We start from the raw sequence: 21378 nt of genomic DNA on the forward strand, positions 1-21378 counted from the left end.
AAATAAAGGAATGAAGACCAGGGAAACATATAATTATCAGAAATTACACCCATTTGAGCAACAAGAAACTCTAAGAAGATCATAAAACGACTGCAAAGCACCAGGAATGGAAGGGCACTTATCTAACTGACATGGCACACAGACTCCGATCATATGTACGGTTATTTTGTTTTTTACATTTGGCACTATAATCCGCTTACAGTAATGCCTTTAAAAGGGATAGTGTGGGTTTCTGGTGAGTATGCACTTGTGGGTAAGAGTTGCCTGAACTCATAACAGCCCTAAAGCCTGTTAGTTTTAGGTCATGTTACACATTATTTCTGGGATAAGTGTCTTACAACTGGTCCACTTCTCCAGCTCAGAATTGATACATTTGTCCATACTTGCACTTGATAAAGCACCACGAATGCCCTACCAGGCTGTGCTTTGCCGCGTCTCGTGCGCAGCTCTGCGTGGGGGCTGACTTACTTATAGTTGAGTGACCTGCTTCTGCCCAACCACAATGTGCAGCACACTGCCGCTCTGCCAGTGCCTGTCTTCATCCAGGCAGCTGCTGCTGAACACTCGAGTAGTCGGACACTCCTCTCCTCGGCCGTGGCCGCACTCGCAGTTCTCCTGGTGCCAGGTCTGGCCAGCCCAGAGCTGACTTTCGCCGGCTCAGCTGCCAGGAGGTCAACGGCTGCTGCAGCCTGGTTTAGCAGGGCGCAGGCGGCTGCCCGTGCCGCAATCGATTCATGCGGCCCCCTGCGGCCGCGGCGGGCGGCATCATAGCATGAGAGGCTGTCTCGTGAGCAGGCAAGCAGCCTGCACTCTCAGATTCCCCCGCCACTTTACTTCCTGTTCCTCCCGGACTTGGCGCAGACGGCACTACCGATTTAATCCCGGCCCCCTGTTGACACGGTCGGTAATTGGCACAGGCAGTATCAGACTGAGAGGGCAGCCCGGCCCCCCTGCAATGTCTGATGATTCATGAGCCGTGCTGGCGCCACATAATTTGCCGCATTCTTGTTTCCAGGACAACTGGCAGCTCCTGGCAGAGTGCAGTCGAGAGATACATTTGTAGCGCTCTCAGCCACAGAGCAGAGAGCAGCAGTCTCTGGTTAACTGTTTAGGAACAACTGAAGCTGGCGCACCTCTCTCGGAGAAGCAGAAAGAGCCCGGGCACAGTGACAGGCACCGCTGATGGCCCGCCTGGCAGCAGGTGGCAAAATGCGTGACAATGCATTTCAGTGCGGTGATGGGGATCACCGCTCTGAAATGCGTGAGCTTCGCATCTGTTGCGTGACGCTTGACAGGACTGCCATTGGCTCTCTTCACTTTGAGTGACTGCACAACGCTTTTGCACATTGTTCACATCCACTTAGCAATTGTTCCTTTCTCTTCAGTGGCAAAGCTCAAAAGGTGCTCTTTCATTAGCAATTGTTCCTTTCTCTTCAGTGGCAAAGCTCAAAAGGTGCTCTTTCATTTTATTTTTTAATACTCTGTTTCAAAAGCAGCTGCTTTTTTTGCCCGCAGGTCTGGTGCTCAGTTAGAAGGTGACTGCTGTTATTAATGGTTTAAGTGACATTGTCACTGCCTGTAATTTGAGTCTTTGGCCGAATGATGATTTCTTCTGGTCTCCTTCGTAACAAATAATAGTGAAGTGCTTGGCACTACAAAAGGCTTTTTATATGTAGTAAAACAGTCACCTCTTTTTTTTATTTAACATTTTTGTGGAAAGCATTTGGTGAATTTCGTTGGCTGTCTGTTTTTGGTTTTATTTTTGTGGCACATGCCTGGAGTAAAGTTTTTAAAAATTACACAAACATGCCAAAATCGAGCCTGTTTGCATTGGCAATGCTTATTATTTAAAGGTATGAAGTATTTGAGACGTTGTCACTGCCTATGATTTGGATGTTTTGCTTAGGTTGTGATGTATTCTTGCACGAGAGGTTTATTATTTAAAAACACCACTAATAAAAAAAATCCCAAATTAAAAAAAATGTATTGAAAGTATTTATAGGTCATGTTAAGATGGCAATATTTTTTTCGTTTTAATTTTATGGCACGTATTTGCACTAAAAACGAAAGAAAAATATGATAGTTGCACCAACTCGTCAAGAACAGGCTAATTGTCTTTGAGATTGCGTTTTTTTTTTTTACATGAACAGTCTATGATGATACTTTTAAGCATCAAGGCTTTTGTTGTGCTTTTTAAAGTCTCGGCTGGGCAGTGCATGTGATGTCTCTAAGTCGCATTTACAATCTGTGGGCTTCAGCCCAGCCATATGCTTACCATTTGCTCGCTCCATCGTCAGTCTCATATCCTTTGTCCCTGGTTATCCATGGCATGCATGTGTCATACCTCTTCTTGTGTTTTACCCTCCCCAGAGCATGGACCAAGTAAGTTTCCATCCACTGCACTCATTTTAGGAGCTACTTTTTTCTTTGTTACTATTTACAGGAGCGGAGGTTAGGCTAAGGGGGTTACGGGACCTGGACTGGACCCGTATTCTGTGGGAAATAGGACTGCCTGTCAGGTGGAAACACCCCCAAGTCCACCAGGTAATTGGAAAAGTAGTTCAGGAAAGACAGGCTGTGCCTTAGAAGTTTATTATTTTTTCAGGAATAAATGACCCAAAAATGTGTTCTATCTTTGATTGGTTTTTATTGGGAACATCAGGGTTAGAGCCTGATGTGACGACAAAACAGCCAACACGTGTTTTGCTCCAAGTGACTGGCCCGCCTAGGGCTTTCTCAAAGCACAATATCAAAAAGGAACCGCGATCCAGGCATACTAGTAGCGTTCATTTCAAAGGAAATCCAAACAAAAGTCGTCCGCAGAGACTTGTGTCTACAGCTTCCGCTAGGGGCGTAACAAACGCCCCCGCAGCCCCCGCGGTGCGGGGGGGCCCCACTCTCTACAGTTAATGAAGGGGGCCCGGGGCCCTCAGCTCTTCTGAGAGCTGTGAGAGAGGCTTGCGCTAAAGCAAGCCTCTCTCCCTCTGCGTCTGAAGCAGGTGCAGCCTGCTCTGAGCCCCTTGCCCCCTCCCTCTGACTGAAGAGAAACAAAGTATCAACATTGTTTCTCTTAAGTCAGAGCCGGAGGCAGGCCGGGACAAGGGTGGGGGTGGGGGCCCCAGAGACAGCAGTCTCCATTGCTCCTCTGAGGCAACACAGAGCCTGGCCCCCACTCTCTCCTCTCCATAAGCAAAGCCCACCCCACAAGAGAAGAGAAGAGACAGGGACAAGGGTGGGGGCCCAGAGACAGCAGTCTCCACTGCTCCTCTGAGGCAGCACAGAGCCCGGTCCCACTCTCTCCTCTCCATAAGTAAAGCCCACCCCACAAGAGAAGAGAAGAGACAGGGACAAGGATGGGGTGGGGCCCCAGCCCGCAAGAGCAGCAGACAGCACAGAGCACTGCTTGGGACCCTGACAAGGGTGGGAGTGAGGCCCCTCAGAGAGAGCATTCTCCAGGGCAAAGCTCATATGAGAAGGGATGAGGCAGTAAAATGGTGCCCTCAGATAAGCACTCTTGTTAGAACACACCATGGGCGTCCGCAGGGAGGGAAGAAGGGGGGGCCGAGAAGGGTGCAAGGCAGAGGGTTGCAAGACAGAGGGGAGAAGGGTGCAAGGCAGAGGGGAGAAGGGTGCAAGGCAGAGAGGAAAAGGGTGCAAAGTAGAGGGGAGAAGGGTGCAAGGTAGAGAAGAGAGCAAGGCAGAGGGGGAGATGGGTGCAAGGCAGAGGGGAGAAGGGTGCAAGGCAGAGGGGAGAAGGGTGCAAGGCAGAGGGGAGAAGGGTGCAAGGTAGAGAAGGGTGCAAGGCAGAGGGGGGGAGGGTGCAAGGCAGAGAGGAGAAGGGTGCAAGGTAGAGAAGGGTGCAAGGCGAAGGGGGAGAAGGTTGCAAGGCAGAGGGGAGAAGGGTGCAAGGCAGAGGGGAGAAGGGTGCAAGGCAGAGGGGAGAAGGGTGCAAGGCAGAGGGGAGAAGGGTGGAAGGCAGAGGGGAGAAGGGTGCAAGGCAGAGGGGAGAAGGGTGCAAGGCAGAGGGGAGAAGGGTGCAAGGCAGAGGGGAGAAGGGTGCAAAGCGGAGAAGAGAAGGGTGCAAAGCAGAGAAGAGAAAGGTGCAAGGTAGAGGAGAGAAGGGTGCAAGGCAGAGAGGAGAAGGATGCAATGCAGAGAGGAGAAGGGTTCAAGGCAGAGAAGAGAATGGTGCAAGGCAGACGGGAGAAGGGTGCAAAGGCAGAGGGGAGAAGGGTGCAAGGAGGAGCGGGAGAAGGGTGCAAGGCAGAGGGGAGAAGGGAGCAAGGGGGATGGTGATGAAGGTAGAAATGTGCCCCCCCCTGGAAACATTTCTGCGGACGCCCATGGAACGCACACTACTTTGTGAGGGCGAGTGGGAGAGTGTGGAGTGAGAGCGAGAGAGTGGAGAGAGAGAGTGGAGAGAGAGAGTGGAGAGAGAGAGTGGAGAGAGAGAGTGGAGAGAGAGAGTGGAGAGAGAGAGAGTGGAGGGAGAGAGAGTGGAGAGAGAGAGTGGAGAGAGAGAGAGCGGAGAGAGAGAGAGTGGAGAGGGAGAGAGTGGAGAGGGAGAGAGTGGAGAGGGAGAGAGTGGAGAGGGAGAGAGTTGAGAGGGAGAGAGTTGAGAGGGAGAGAGTTGAGAGGGAGAGAGGGGAGAGGTGGAGAGAGTGGAGAGGGAGAGAGGAGAGAGAGTGGAGAGAGAGAGAGTGGAGAGAGAGAGAGTGGAGAGAGAGAGAGCGGAGAGAGAGAGAGTGGAGAGAGAGAGAGTGGAGAGAGAGAGAGTGGAGAGAGAGAGAGTGGAGAGAGAGAAAGTGGAGAGAGAGAGAGAGTGGAGAGAGAGAGAGTGGAGAGAGAGAGAGTGGAGAGAGAGAGAGTGGAGAGAGAGAGAGTGGAGAGAGAGAAAGTGGAGAGAGAGAGAGAGTGGAGAGAGAGAGAGTGGAGAGAGAGAAAGTGGAGAGAGAGAGTAGAGAGAGAGTGGAGAGAGAGAGAGTGGAGAGAGAGAGAGTGGAGAGAGAGAGAGTGGAGAGAGATAGAGTGGAGAGAGAGAGAGTGGAGAGAGAGAGAGTGGAGAGAGAGAGAGTGGAGAGAGAGAGAGTGGAGAGAGAGAGAGAGTGGAGAGAGAAAGTGGAGAGAGAGAAAGTGGAGAGAGAGACAGTGGAGAGAGAGAAAGTGGAGAGAGAGGGTAGAGAGAGAGTGGAGAGAGAGAGAGTGGAGAGAGAGAGAGAGTGGAGAGAGAGAGAGAGTGGAGAGAGGAGAGAGGAGAGAGAGTGGAGAGAGGAGAGAGAGAGAGTGGAGAGAGAGAGTGGAGAGAGAGTGGAGAGAGAGAGTGGCGAGAGAGAGTGGCGAGAGAGAGTAGCGAGAGAGAGTGGAGGGAGAGAGTAGCGAGAGAGAGTGGAGGGAGAGAGAGTGGAGGGAGAGAGAGTGGAGGGAGAGAGAGTGGAGGGAGAGAGAGTGGAGGGAGAGAGAGTGGAGAGAGAGAGAGTGGAGAGAGAGAGAGAGAGTGGAGAGAGAGAGAGAGTGGAGAGAGAGAGAGAGTGGAGAGAGAGAGAGTGGAGAGAGAGAGAGAGAGTGGAGGGAGAGAGAGTGGAGAGAGAGAGAGTGAGTGTAGAGAGAGATAGTGGAGAGAGAGAGTAGAGACAGTGGAGAGAGAGAGTAGAGACAGTGGAGAGAGAGAGTAGAGACAGTGGAGAGAGAGAGTAGAGACAGTGGAGAGAGAGAGTAGAGAGAGAGAGAGAGTAGAGAGAGAGAGAAGGGAGAGAGGGTGGAGGGAGACAGTGGAGGGAGACAGTGGAGAGAGAGAGTGGAGAGAGAGATAGTGAGAGTGGAGAGAGAGAGACTGTGGAGAGAGAGACAGTAGAGATAGAGTGGACAGAGTTGAGAGAGAGAATGGAGAGAGTAGAAAGAGAGTAGAGACTGACTGACTGACTCAGAGACTCAATACTGACTGACTGAGAGACTGACTGACTGAGAAACTGACAGAGAGAGAGAGACTGGCGGATTGAGAGAGTGACTGACTGACTGACTGACTGAGAGAGATACTGACTGACAGAGAGAGAGACTGACTGCTGAGAGAGACTGACTGCTGAGAGAGACTGACTGCTGAGAGAGACTGACTTAGAGAGAGACTGACTTAGAGAGAGACTGACTTAGAGAGAGACTGACTAAGAGAGAGATTGACTAAGAGAGAGACTGACAGAGAGAGACTGACTGAGAGACTGACTGACTGAGAGAGACTGACTGACTGACAGAGAGACTGACTGACTGAGAGAGACTGACTGACTGAGAGAGACTGACTGACTGAGAGAGACTGACTGACTGAGAGAGACTGACTGACTGAGAGAGACTGACTGAGAGAGAGAGACTGACTGAGAGAGAGAGACTGACTGACTGAGAGATACTGACTGACTGAGAGAGGCTGACTGACTGACAGAGGGAGATAGACTGACTGACTGACAGAGAGATAGAGAGGGAGAGACTGACTGACTGACTGACTGAGAGAGACTGAATGACAGAGAGAGATAGACTGACTGACTGAGAGAGAGAGACTGTGATGGAATTGGGGTCAAAGTGTGTATGAAGCTATGCAATGCCTCTTAAGATTGCTATTGTCTACTAATAAAAATGTATTATCAAAATTTGTTTTTGTACGTACATCTGCTTTTGAAATACTGCATTGTCGCATTTTCTAATGTTTTAACATGGAAACGAGAAGGAGCAGTGGATGCACTTTTGTCAAAACTGAACGATGAGTGGGCCCGATGTTGTATATCATGACAGGAGTCTGCATCAGGAAACCCACCTAACATTGGGCAAACTTCCCCGGACTACTGATGGCAGGGACCCTGTAATGAATGGACCACCACGTATTATAGCCTGCTGGCAGACTAAGCCCAACCTTTAACTCCACCATCCAGTGTTACTTATAACGGCTGTATTGGTGACAGTGACATAACAATAGCTCCGCATCCCCTCAGTATGGCTGGTCGCTGGCTTGAGAGCTCTAGAATGGCACGGAGAATGTGGGGTTGCCCCCTCCATGTAGTTTGCAGGGGGGCCCCCCTCAAGTTTCGTTACGCCACTGGCTGCCGCAATGCGCTTTGTACAAAACAGAAAATAAACAAAACTAAAGGGAAAACAAGGATGCATTATGGCTTCCTTGCTTAAATTGTGTGCCTTTGCACTACATGGATAAAAGACATTAACAAAGCCAGTAGCTCTTGCATCACAGAGACATATTGGATTTGCCAATGCTTTGTAATTTTAGTGCAATCTCTTTCTGAGGCGGTTTCTTGCTGCCTCAGTTTTCCAGTCCTTCTTTACTTTAGTCATTCCCTCACACCCACATAGCCTCTGTCTGTGTTGTCCTCCTCCCCACCCTGAGCCTTGATTGCTTTTTTGCTCCTCTATTCCCTCACTGCCACAAAGCCTCTGCATTACTCCCTCTCCCCTCCCCAGTCCTAGTTTGCTTTTCTGCTTCTGTGATTTTGATGTGAATGCTTGTGTGCTTTAATAGCACCCTTTAGTTTTCATACAAAGATTCTCTAAGGCTGCTTTTAAGTCCCTGTGGTTTTACGAAACGTTTAAATTTCTTTGTAAATACACCAAGGTTGCTTCTTCAAACACTATTTATGCTTCTTCAGACTTACATAAAAAGAGCTTTTTACTTACCTATCTACACTTCACTGGCCTCCCTGACTCCATTTTAGTGACCAACTTTCATGTTTCTTTGAAACCGTACTCCTCTGCTTTTCTGATCACCCTCTTTCTTTTAACCTCTACAGCTTGTATTATTGTCACTCCCACCCCACTTCTCCCCCCTTCGGTTCCCCGCTCCTCTGTCCTTTCCCTCAGTCGCTCACACCCAAGCACATTGCGTTGTTAAAGGCTGTCTACTTGTTTCTTTTGTGTGAAGTGCTCCATTCGAGTTGTGTGTTTTCGAGCCGTCTCCCTTGTGCACTATGTTGCTCTTTGTTGCCCAGCTGCTTCGATACGCCCTCCTCTCTCTTGTGCTCACTTGTATGCTTCTCCCAATTGCTTCCCCCATCCAGGCCCTCCACATTGCTTTCCCCCAGCCCCATTATTGCTTTCGCTCCCGTCCTCCCTTGTTTGTTTTCACATCTCCTCCAGCATTTCTCACCGTTGATGTTGTGTGCCCTACAGCGCTGCTTCGGCATTCTCCTCCGCCATGTTGCTTAATAACCGTTTCTTTTCCCTCACACCATGTTGCCTCCTCTACCCCTCAACCCTCTGTATGCTTTGCCGTTCCACCCATATCTCCCGTGTCGCTTTGCTGTTCCTCTCAACGCTCCTGTGTAACTTCTGCTCCCCCACATGCTTTTGAGCATGTTACTTTATTTTTAGTTACCAATCCAACTTCGATCAGTAACTAAAAAGAAAAACAAAGTGTCCATGTCATTTTGAATGCATGTGTATTTGTGGTGCATGCACCTACGCAATGATGTGTGTGGCTGCATCGTAGGCTTTTTTTTAACCTTGCCCATGCTGTGCAGCGTTATTAAAACCAGTTGCAAAGCCAATAGGTCACAAAGGTGAGACCTATAGTCTTTGCCAAATGCTTGTTTTAAATGTGAACACTCTCTGATGCTTCTTGTTACCTAATCATGGATAAGCAAACTTGGAGATTAGCTTCAGTGTCATTAAGTACCTTCATTCAGATATTCCTAGAAGCCTTTATGAACAATGTTAAAAATCGCTGTGCTTCAGAATAAGACAAAATAATTTTGAAAAATTCTTACTTTGATAATCTCTTGTTCCTTGTTCATAAAATATACCAACTTGATCTTTTTCACGTGAAAAGTTGAAGATTGTCCTGTGTCTTAGTAATGTATTTGTAATGTTTGTGCGTGTCCACTTCTGATGTACTTTATTTGGAAACGTTGCATGTTCTTTCATTATTTTATTACTGTCCAGCTTTATTTCTAAACTAAGAATGCTTCATTTTAAAATCACTCTTCTTTTTCGAGCAGATTACTTACAAAAAAGTTATATATTCTAAAAAGGTGCATAAGATAATACGCATTTCTGGTCTTTAACTTTTAGAATTACCAAAAATTTAATAAATATTCCTTATAATCGATCGCAAGTACACTTTTATACATGAAAGTAAAAAACAAAATGCTATCTCTGTCATCGCCGGCCTTTACAGCACACATCCAGTTCAGTCGTACATTCACTTTAATAACCATGGCAAAACAATCTAGCCACAGCTATTTACAGAATCACACCACTCTTTAACATTTGAACATATTTACATAATTGTCCATTAACACAATAAAATACCTAACCCATTACCCCTAAGAGACTTTAATCCATATAATACTTTAAAGGAAACATACAGTCACAAAAAATAGATCCAGACACACGCATTCAAACTAGATGTGCAAATGCTTGCTTTAATCTTTAGGGCTGGTAAAAAAATGCTTGTTACTTAGGGACTAGTCTTTATGGCTGTTGCAGATAAGCAGCATTTCCTTTCTGTTATTAACAAATCCAGTCTAAAACTTGTGGCACACGTATGGTGTTTCCTTGTTCCTTTCATGGAGTAATTGTTTTCCTCTGTCCTCTTAACAGCTAGCGTCCTTTGATAGAACAAACACAGATTCTGCCAAAATAAGAGGTTGGTGCAAGCTTTCGCTTCTTCTTTACATTGACACAGTATGATAGAAAGTGGAGGCAATGACTGGTACTTTTTGTATTGTGTTTCCTTTTCCCTTCAAGCGATTGAGAAGTCTGTGGTGCCCTGGGTCAGTGACCATGACGTCCCCTTCTGTCCGGACTGTGGGAATAAGTTCAGCATTCGCAATCGGCGGCACCATTGCCGGTTATGTGGGTCTATTATGTGTAAGAAGTGCATGGAGGTGGTCAGCCTTCCCTTGGCAAGTAAGTATCGGGTGTTGTGGGTGTGTGCCCTTGCCTCTTTTGGACTGGACTGTTGTGTTGTATATATTGTACTTTTCTGGAAAAATGGGCCTGGCACAGACAAACATATTTGTTTTACTTAATGAGCTTCAACTGCAAGAAACTGCACAATCGCCAGACTGAAGGAATGGCCAACCTAGAGGTCGACCAGAGACAAAGAGTGTTGTACATAATGTGACTTAAAATAGAAAGAGGTGTTATCTTGGGCATGTCACCTCTGAATCCTGATGGCTCATGCTTGTGCGTAGGCTTTCTTAATGCATTCGCTAGTTTGAATGTTGATATGGGAAAACCTATACCAGCCCAAGTTTTGTTTTCTTTTTACATCTGGCATTAACTTAAACCTTTTGATGTTACTAAAATCATATGTATGATATACTGATTTACAGGGGCTGGCTGTCCGGCCTCTTCATCCATTAGTCTGTTATAGTGGCAGTCACATTTGTCTTCCACCTACTACAGTATACAGCATGGAGCAGAAGACCAGCTAACTTCACTGTGAGTGATGGCATTCTTCCCTTACACAAGCAGCACATCCTCACGCAAATTAGTTCAATCCTGTACCAAGGATTATTGTGGCAGTGTGTGCTTTTGAGACCAAAAACTATTTTTGGTATTAACCAATATTTTTTATATTACATTGACAATGCACCTCCACCTCCCTCTTCCTCAGCTTCCCCAACAATAACCTTTTGCAAAAACCATGAATACACAAAACAAGCATTGACAGAGCCAAAAGGCTGACAGCCAACATCGGACCTGTTGGCTTCGCCAGTGCTTGTTTAGTTGTGACATTGTGGCACTTTAACCAGTGGTACCTGTTGTTAAACTTAGGAGTGGAGCTTCACATAGCCTAACCCAGCAAAAGTGTTTATACCACTGCATAATGCCACAGTGCACATGAGTGGAGCTTCACATAGCCTAACCCAGCAAAAGTGTTTATACCACTGCATAATGCCACAGTGCACATGGATCTTAGTAGGAGCACCTGTCTTGTTTTAGGGACACTGTTGCTTAACAAACAAAATAAAATGTTAATTGACAGTCTTGTAGCATAAATAACCTTTTATTAAAAGGGTCTACAGCAAATGCCAAACATTCTCAGCAAATATACAAGGCCGGACTGGAAACCAAAATCTAACTCACCAACACTAATACTCTTCATCTGTAGGAAACACAGTGCTGCATGTGTGCTGTGGCGCTTGCGGGCCTGCACCCATGACCAGTGGAAATGTAAATGTAAACGGACCATCGCAGTTCCTTACCTCTGCATTGGCCCCCTCCAACTGCTCATCTGTGCCAGCATCCCACATTTCACATCACTGGCTGCCTGTCCACCAATGCTAGCTACTTTCTTCAAATTTTAGATCCTTATATTACCCACCAGTCTTGAGATCTTCACACTGCTAATATAAACTTCTCACACTTCCCATCATTTTCATATCTATTCACTGACAGCCAGTGCCATCTACCTACACTACCCCCTTTGTAGGTCTCGCCTGAGCCAGCGCATGCGTTGCTTTGGCGAGACATTTAGTAGCTGCTTCAAAAGTGCTACATTGCCGGCCTCCAGCTTGCTATTGCTATTACGCGCACAAGCGCGCGCGCTGTGCTCAGAACTTTTTCACGTCGTGTTTTTTTTAAATTTCATTTTTGCAAGCGTGTCATCGCGGCCGCGTGGCGTTATTTTTATGGCCGCGCGGCCGATGTTTATTTTTTACTGTTCCGGAGGTGGAGAAAACACAATTTTCAACAGCCCACTTGGCTCTGCAACAGTTGCTTTTGAAAAGCAATACGGTGTAATGGCATGAATGTGCAAGTCTCGTCCCCTGCAGAAACCCCCAACAGCCTGAGGCGACTGCTAACACAGATGTAGTACAAGGCATTATACGGCAAGGGTGCTGCTGCCGGCAATTATCCTGGTATTTAAACAAATCTCTTTCTCATAAGGAAAGCGTTTAGTGAAGCAGGTGGAGCGAGACAGGCTGACATGGAGCACAGCTACTTATCTGTCCCCTCCAGCAACTGCACTTTCTCAACCCGAGAGTCGTATCAAATTAAACAACTGCACATTGACTTTTCACTTCTATAAACATTATGGAGTTATGGACAACTCTGGGAAGCAATCGCTGTAATCAGCTCGCCTCCTTCTAGGGTAGTTGTGGACGTGTATTATACATCAGCGCCTCGTATGGGGTAGTAAGCACTATATAAATACAAGTCACTCGCCGCCACTCCCACCCCACGTACATATTACATAACACGCAATTAAAATGCAACTACTGCTCCAAGGCAAGTCACGCATGCTCACTGCAGGAAATCACAGGGTTAAATCACCACCAGAACTTGTACTAAGCACGCGGAAACTGATCAAAATAAATAGGATGTAGGCAAGTAGTGTATGTAAAAACTGCACTGACCGGTTCAATGCTGGGCATTTATCAATAGGAAAGTGCAAGGGATCCAATATAATACAGAACAAGCATTGGCATAGCCAAAAGGTCTCGCATCGTGGACCTTATACAACCAACAGTTGGTGTTGTTGCACCAAGGATGTTCTTCTGCATTACTAAATGCTTATAGGGTCCAAAAAGCAAGACCTATTGGCTATGCCAATGCTTGTTCCTGCTTGTCCCGCTAGCTACTGGAGCTTATATCCCTCCCTAGATTGGCCACCCGTAGCATCCCCTTATTCAGCCTACCTGTGGTGACTCGTTAAATTTCCCTGCAGTATCTGCTTCAACCAGTACAAGCTACGTTCCCAACCACTCACTTGATCCACAAGGCATATCTTATGCTGTACACAGTACCTACTCCCCTCCCTGCCCAATAGTGCAAGCTTCTCACACTGCTCACAAGCTTCTGCCCCTTTCCCTTCCAAAGGCCACCAGTTCCTCAGAATGCCAGCATTACATGAGGAGTCATTACATCTCGTGAATTACATCTGGATATTTTGCATCGCTGGCTAGTTTTCAGTCCTTTATTTAGCAGGTGGGCCAGTAACTCATAATAAATACCTTGAGCAACTGTCATAATAAAAACACATTCACACGTTTATTGTTACAGTGCAGAGGTCAAATTACAATAAGTTACCAAAGTAGCATGAAAATAATTGTTTACTGCTGCACAAATTACTGCTGCATAAATTGTGTGCCACAATTACTTTTATACGAGGAAACAGCTCTCCTAATGTACATAAAACACCTTAAGTGTGATATTACCTTGCTTAACAAATTCAACCCCTTGCATTATGGATTTGGCCAATTCCTTTTTTTTTTTTTTAACATTTACACACAAAATAGTCTATATATGCAGATGTGCAGAATGTAATATGCTATTTAAGCTTTGCCGATCATAACTCGTGGCCTCCTCTCATACTCAACAATGGTAATAACTAGCATATCACACATATCACTGCATAGATCCATGGGAAGAGGATTTTTTGTTTTGCTAATAACTTTGGCACTGTTGACCAATCTTCATTAAACTTTCAAAAAAACTGTTCATCCACCTCAACTCCTTCTAGAAAAGATTTGGGGTTATATGTCAAGGTGGCTGTGAAAAAAGAGGGGTGCCAAAATCCAGTTTCCCCGTGAAATTTCCACAGAGAAAATTAGATGATACAGAAAAAACTGCTGAACAGAATTACACCAAATTTACCAGAAAGCTAGATCTTTACTCAGAAAACGGGCTTTTTGTGTTTTTGTATAAATCTGTTCAGTATTTTTACAACAAACAGCTGTATTGACAGTTCGTTCCTAGGGAGTCATGTGAGACCAGCAAATAAAAAAGAAAATTAACTGATTGGCTGAGCAAGCTCTTTCTCCCGTTGGTCATTTTGCTCCTGCTGGCCCATGCTTGGGACCACGGGAGTGAGTTGTCTGATTGGCAGGACGCAACATCAGAAGAAATGTTGCAGCAGCCATTACAGGACACAGGGACTGGATACCTGTGTTGTAAAAATGTCCAAAAATACCATATAAGGCAACAGAGAAGAGATCCCCTGGCCCTTTTAGGGGGGAGGCACAAAATTGAAAACAGATTGTTTCGCAGCAATCCTGCGGGTATCCCTCTGGACTCCAGAAGACCAGGAAAATGAATCGCACTAAAACGTTTGGTGCGTATCCTTGAAGAAGGAGAGTAGGAGCGTAGGGCCTGGGCGCCTATCGGCTATGGTTCATTGATTAGCATCTCGGGTACTTTTTTGTGACAGCACTGTATTTCCTTTGCTATATTGTTCATATCGGGACAGATTCCCGAATATATCAATTAGCTAGAACAAAAACATGCCTGCTTTAGCAGCACATTCTCTTTATAACTGGCTTGATGCAGTACACCAGATGTGCTAAAGAGATTGATGGCTGACTCACACAAAACCTATATTGTGAATTTGGTGAACCTGAATCCTGTAAGTATTTGCTTTTTCTGCTTCATTCACAGTGGCTTTCTTTCTAGGAAAGGAACAGTACCAAGGGAAACATTGACCTTCAAAGCGAGGTAGGACATCAAGAGGGATTTGGTATGTGGCATGGCCTGTACCATCATTTAAAGTTCCTATTAAATCTAATTTGAATGGCTATCTGGAAGGCATTTTCAACCAAGTCTGACTTGAAAGGTAATACAGGATGGGTAGCTACTGTCTCAGAACAGCACTAAATAAGATAGCAGGGTTCTGGGGTGGAACAAGCTCCTAGATCTAAACCCCAAAGATATTGATATGTCTTTGCCTATATTCCACTCATGGAGGTTGAGCTAGTATAGGAGTTCATTGGTAGCAAATGTTCTGCACCAACATTTCCTAAGTCCGGTTTACCTAAATTGAATCTCAGCAGCGTAGAGAGCATGTTTTCTACATCAAATGAGAACCAGTTTTGGTTTTGGTACTTGCTCCTTGAGTCTTCTTCTAGTAAGAAGCAAACATTAGAAGGACCATTTAGAAAAGAAGGTAAAGAAGAAGAAATAGTTGCTGTGGATATTTCATCCCTGTAATTTTACCATATACCAGAACACAGTAATTACAGCACTTTCAGTGCCTTCTTATCGGCGCTGCCTTCTATTCCCAAGACGGTGTGGTCTTCAGAGAAAATTGTGCTGTTAGATTATACAGTTAACTTGACAAAAATGTAGCACACTGTCTTTGCATTCATTTATTATGTTCATTTTTCGGACTTCTCAAATGGATTATTGTTCCTACTCTGGAACATGCTCCTGTTCTGCACCTCCAAGAGCAGTACCGAATACTGTACCTAGTGGAGAAGAGCCTTTTCACATTCCCTACCTCAGAAGTAGAAGGTGGACGAACACATACACTTCAAATTCTGATCTTGAACAGAGCCCCTACATTCTATCAGATTGGTTCATTCAAAGGCAATAAAGTCTCTGAGCGAAGACAGAGCCTACTTCTCGTAGGCTTTATAAGATTAACTGTACTTGCTTCAGTAAAGCCTTTAATTAATATGAAGTCTCGTTTATTTGTACAATATGTTGCTTCTTGGACTAAACCCAATTCAGAACATCCAGCATCAAACTCCTTGGACATCAGGCTCAAAACACCCAAACAGAAGCCAGTTCTTGTAATGGGTAACTTATTAGGGGAGTCTGTGCTCACTGAAGCCTTGCGTAAAGATAAAGGTCCAGTGCCACCTCTTCCATGATCTATTTCGGAAGACAATGAGACTCATGGGGGCACAGAAAATCTACCTAAACTCACAACATAACTTTCAAAAAAAGAAAGCAGCCTTGATACGGTCAGCATACAATTCATAGATTTGGGAAAATGTAAATGGCATGTTTGTGTAAATCACCTCTTCATAAAGCTATTTCAGAAAAAGACTTCCTTACTCTTTGACAGTGCAACCTTGTCAGGGATTCTTCATTAGGCACCTCAAACCTGGACGCAAGTGCGATCAGTGTAGAGCTATAGGGCAGTATTAAAAATAAAAGTTATTTAACATGCTCTTGAATTTTGGTAGGTCTTCATTGTTACCCCAGTATTGGAACTTTCATAGATTCCCATGCTTTGTATCATTCCCCGTCGTCGGAATGGAAGTCTCGGTAACAAAAATACCATAGCTGTAGGTGCAAAAGACAATGGAAAAAGGCCTGGGCCTCATTTTCTTTTGTAGCATATCACCCTCTTTGTGTAAAAGAGACTAAACTTTGGCCTCAGCCAATCAGAAGTGCCTCACCACTTAGAACCTTCCTGAAGGAACCTCAGAGCCTCAGATTTTCTACCGCACGTTGTGCTATGGAGTCTCCATTGAGCTCTGCTCAACTTCTACTCTTCAAAAGTATTACTTCAGGATTTTCTAAAGGATTTTCTTCAGAATCTTCCAGATTCTCTTCAGGATTGTTACTACCTTCCAGGATGTCGGAAATTGAGAAGAAAAAAGCCCTTTTCAAGCCTTGTTCCTCCTGTGGCAAGAAAAGGCTTTTTGTGGAGGATAAGCATAAGGACTGCATTTATTGCCTCTATCCTGACCACCAGGCTGCTGACTGTCAGATCTGTCGCACTTTTTCCGCCAAAACCCTCCGGGACCGTGAGGGTAGGCTCCTGACATGGCTGCAAAAGCTTAAATCAAGGAAGGATACTGTCTCTAGTGACAGTGAGGATGCTGGATCGATGTCTTCTACAAGAAGGTCAGTGAAAAGGGGTAGGGGTTCCCATTCTTCTTCTGTGGGAAGATCTTCAAAGGCCTCAAAAAAGACCCCCAGTGAGTCTGAGAGCCCAGGTCCCAGCAAATCTCCTCACGGAAGTGTAAAGGAGAGGGATGGACCTTCTACGCCTTCTACAGGTGAGAAGACTGCTACAGCCTTCAAAACACCTTCATTCCAGTCTTCTGAGAGGACTTCTAAGTCCTCAATGACGAAGACGTTGACAGCGGGAGGCCCGTCGACGAGGACATCGAAGACTCCGTCGACAGGAGGTTCGTCGACGTCGCTACCGTCGACGGTGGAGTCCTCGCCGTCGACGGAGAAACTGAAGACGCCGACGACGAAGGTACCAGCTTCAAGGGTGTCGACGAAGGAGTCGTCGACGACGACAAGTCCTGTCGACGTCGAAAGCCCCGTCGACTACGAAGGCCCCGTCGACGTCGAAGGCCCCGTCGACGTCGAAGGCCCCGTCGACGACGAAGGCCCCGTCGACGTCGAAGGCCCCGTCGACGTCGAAGGCCCCGTCGACGACGAAAGCCCCGTCGACGACGAAAGCCCCGTCGACGACGAAAGCCCCGTTGACGACGAAAGCCCCGTCGACGACGATGACGACGGTGTCGACGACTGCGGTCTCGTCGACGAAGGCATCGACGACTACTACAGTGACTATGACAACGGCTGGCGTGTCGACAGTTTCATCGTCGACGACGTCCACGACACCTATCTCGACGGCGTACATACAACCGTCGACTACGGAACCGACGATATTGTCCACAGAAAAGCGGATTACCATTTCTGTGACGCGGATCACGCCAGAGATGACTTCTCCAAGGACGGTGTCCCCTCTGTTACCTACCATGCTCCTTCAAGAGGGAGAATCAGAGGAGGATGAACAAGATGCATATAGCTATGCCAATAGTCCTTCCCAACTATTTGTCAAATGCCAGGACACTGACTCAGAGGGCGAATACGGCCACGAGGAACGTGGTCATAGTCCGCAACAGCAACCTGAACAGGAAATGGTTTCAGTGCCAACGTCTTTCCTGCAAGATCTACATAAGATGCTACAGGACTATAAATCTAAGGCTTGTAGACCTCTGCCAAATATGTCAACGCCTGCTACGCCTTCAAGGACTCCGGCTTCATTGGTGCCACCTACTTTAACGGCTCCAACTTCTCCACAGCCTCAAGCGTCCTTCCAACAGGATTCCTCTGGATTGCCAGGGACTCATGATGTTGATGAATCCTCGGATGAGGACCAGCAGTCGGATCATGTCTCTAATCCCGACACGGAATATGATGAATATGTTATTGACAATCCCGCATCGCCAAATCCGGACCCGGCGGACTCCCCGCCAGCGGATATTGGGGGATTCCATCAGCTGATGGAGAGAGCTGCGGCAAGATTTAAATTGGCAATGCCTAAGGTTACCACAGATTGTTTCTTATATGATTTTAAGGAACCCTTTGGGAAGACTGCCAGGTCCATTCCTATCGTGGATCACCTATGGAAAGAGGGCATAAAGGCAACGACACACCCGGCAACGGTGGTCCCGGTGCTACAGCGTCTCGATCAGAAGTACAAGGCGACCGATGATGCCCCTGCGGCCTTGACAGGTCATCCAAGACCAGACTCTGTGATCTCGCAGGCAGCGCAGAGGAAATCGCGCAACCCTTCGGCACCACTGACAACTCCTCCGGACAAGGAAGGGCGGAGGTTGGATAACGTGGGAAAAAGATTCTCATCGATGGCAAGTTTGCTGGTGCGAGCGGCTAATGCCTTAGCGATCCTGGGTAGGTACGACCGTCAACTCTGGTGCGATGTCGCCCCGTACTTTGACCAGCTGCCTCCTGAATCTACGTCTGAGGCAAAGAAGATTTTACAAGAGGGAGAGGCGACGTCAATGGAAATCATCGATTGTGCAATGGATATTGCAACTACTGCATTCCGTTCACTGGCTGGAGCGGCAGTACTCCGTCGCCAAGGGTGGCTTAAAGCTACCTGGTTCCGGCCCGAGGTCCAGAATAAAGTATTGGATCTCCCCTTTGATGGGGAAGCGTTGTTCGGCAAACTCATTGACGACACCCTGCAAGATATAAAAAAGGACACAGAGACCGCTAAGTCTTTAGGAACACTTCAGTACAGAAAGTCTCCTTTCAAGGGATCCAGAGGCAGGGGTGGTACTTACAGAGGATCCTTCCAACAACAACGCTATTCCAACACAGGATCCGGTTCCCAGCAACAACGTCAGCCTTACCAGCAGCGGCAGGGCCAGTCTTCCAACGACTCCAGGCCTTACGGTAAAGGAAAGCAGGGGGCACGAGGACGAGATTCGTCCAAGCGCCAAAAGCGGCCTCCTGGCTCTTCCTACTGGACCCTCCTTCAGGAAGTCATCAGTTGGAGGCAGGGTCAACAAATACCTTCACAACTGGTCCAAGATAACATCGGACCGTTGGGTGCTCAACATCATTCGGAAAGGGCATACCTTAGAGTTCACACAAGTTCCACCACCCAAGCCCCCGGCAGCCACTCCTTCAAAACACCAGCGTCTCCTTCGGCTCGAAGTTCAACAGATGCTCCGAAAAGGGGCGATAGAGCCAGTTCCATCGAACCAAAGAGGTCAAGGATTTTATTCCAGGTTCTTCCTGGTGAAGAAGACGCTCGACAAGTGGCGCCCCATTTTAGACCTCAGGGGGCTAAACACCTATCTCATTTCTCTGTCCTTCCGGATGGTGTCCCTCCAGGACATCTTGAAGCTGATCAGCCCGGGGGATTACATGGCCACACTCGATCTCGAGGATGCCTATTTCCACGTTCCGATTCACCCAGCGCACAGAAGGTTTCGCGATTCACAGTAGCCAAGAGCCATTACCAATTCAGGGTTTTACCCTTTGGACTCCGCTTAGCCCCAAGAATATTCACAAAGGTGCTGGCGCCAGTAGCAGCTTTCCTGCGAAAACTCAAGTTTCAGGTCATCCCCTATCTGGACGACTGGTTACTGAAAGCTCCGTCCAGAAAAACAGCGCTACAGGCGGTTCAAGCATGTACCAATTTATTTCAGAACCTGGATCTCACCCTAAACAACGAGAAATCTTGCCAGGTCCCGTCCAGAAGAGCTCGGTTTCTGGGAGCCATCTTGGATTCGAAGCTTTCACAAGCTTTTCCTACTCCGGAAAGGAGGCAGAAATTACAAGCCATGGCCCAAGACTTGCAAACAAGAAAGTCTCTTTCAGTACGCCGCTACAAGTCTCTGCTGGGAGTAATATCATCGTGTATTCCACTAATCCCCCATTGCAGACTGAGGATGCGTCCCTTGCAGGAACAACTGGACAATCAATGGAAGCAAGTCCACGGTTCTTTCGACGACAGAGTGGCTATCACTCCGGAGATGAAGGACGCAGCCTTATGGTGGACAGATCAAAACAACTTGTCCCAAGGCCTATCCTTCGCAAGCGACCCGTCTCCACAAGTGATAACGACGGACGCGTCATTGGAGGGTTGGGGAGCAGTGCTGCAGGACCTACATGTCAGTGGTCATTGGTCACCCCAGGAAAAACGCCTCCACATCAACCTGTTGGAACTCAGGGCGATACGACTGGCTCTGCAAGCGTTTCTTCCTCGCCTGGAAGGTTCACAAGTGCTTATCAGGACGGACAACACCACGGCCATGCACTATGTGAACAAGGAAGGAGGGACCAGATCGCGCCCATTGTCACGAGAAGCCCAGCAGGTCTGGGAATGGGCGATCCAACACAAGATGTCTCTGATGGCAGAACACCTGCCTGGCGTCCTAAACGAAAACGCCGACAGACTGAGCAGGTCATCCTCGGTCAGCCACGAATGGGAGTTGAATCAGGAAGTCTTGGAACAAGTCTTCAGCCGGTGGGGAAGGCCGGACATCGACCTTTTTGCCACTCCGACCAACAAGAAATGCCGGTCTTACGCAAGCAGGCTTCCCCATCAAGATTCACTGGGAAATGCCCTTTCGATAGCCTGGTCGAAGACATTTGTCTACGCTTTTCCTCCCATTCCTCTGATACCACGACTAATCAAGAAACTCAAGGTGGAACCGTGCAGGATGATCCTGATAGCCCCGGCTTGGCCGAGGCAGTTCTGGTTCACGGAGCTCCATCTGTTGTCAATAGCTCCCCCCTTGCCTCTAAGGATTCTGCCGGATCTTCTCACGATGTCCGAAGGACAGATTTTGCATCCAGACCCTCAGTCGTTACACCTGACTGCATGGCTCCTGAACAGCGAGAATTTATGAACCTGCCATTGTCAAGGGAGGTTAGGGAAGTTCTGTCCCAAGCAAGGGCTCCTTCAACTAACAAAACTTACCGCCTTAAGTGGAAAAGATTCTGTTGTTGGTGTCGAAAGCAAAACATTGATCCATTCAATTCCAAGCCTCATCAGATCCTACCTTACCTGCTGTCTTTGGCCAAATCTGGTCTAGCCCATTCATCAATTAAGGTCCATTTGGCTGCTTTGTCACGATTCAGAAGGACAGACTCTGGGCCTTCATTATGGTCTTCCAGAATAATCAAGCAATTTCTTAAGGGCCTGTTCAGGGTCTATCCACCGGTGAGACCGCCTCCTCCAACATGGCATTTAAATCTGGTCCTTTCTCAACTTATGAAGGGTCCATTTGAACCAGTCTATCGTTCTGACATCAAATATCTTTCGTGGAAATTGGCTCTTCTCCTTGCTCTCACGTCGGCTCGGCGTGTAGGAGAATTACAGGCTTTGACCATCCAAGAACCTTTCCTTCAATTCAAGAGGAACACTGTCAT

The 21378-nt window shown here is 47.1% G+C and overlaps 1 protein-coding gene across 2 annotated transcripts in view; it reads left to right on the top strand.

Moving 5' to 3' along the window:
* LOC147672940 (rabenosyn-5-like) overlaps nucleotides 1-21378 on the top strand; it is a 205747-nt gene that overhangs the window by 106507 nt on the left and 77862 nt on the right. For both annotated transcript variants that reach the window (XM_086947895.1, XM_086947896.1), the window contains 2 exons: nucleotides 9586-9631; nucleotides 9733-9894. In XM_086947895.1, the coding sequence (XP_086804021.1) occupies nucleotides 9586-9631; nucleotides 9733-9894 (208 nt within the window). The remainder of the gene's footprint in view (nucleotides 1-9585; nucleotides 9632-9732; nucleotides 9895-21378) is intronic.

The sequence above is a fragment of the Lissotriton vulgaris genome (genome assembly GCF_964263255.1).
Source record: "Lissotriton vulgaris chromosome 9 unlocalized genomic scaffold, aLisVul1.2 SUPER_9_unloc_2, whole genome shotgun sequence".
NCBI lineage: Eukaryota > Metazoa > Chordata > Amphibia > Caudata > Salamandridae > Lissotriton > Lissotriton vulgaris.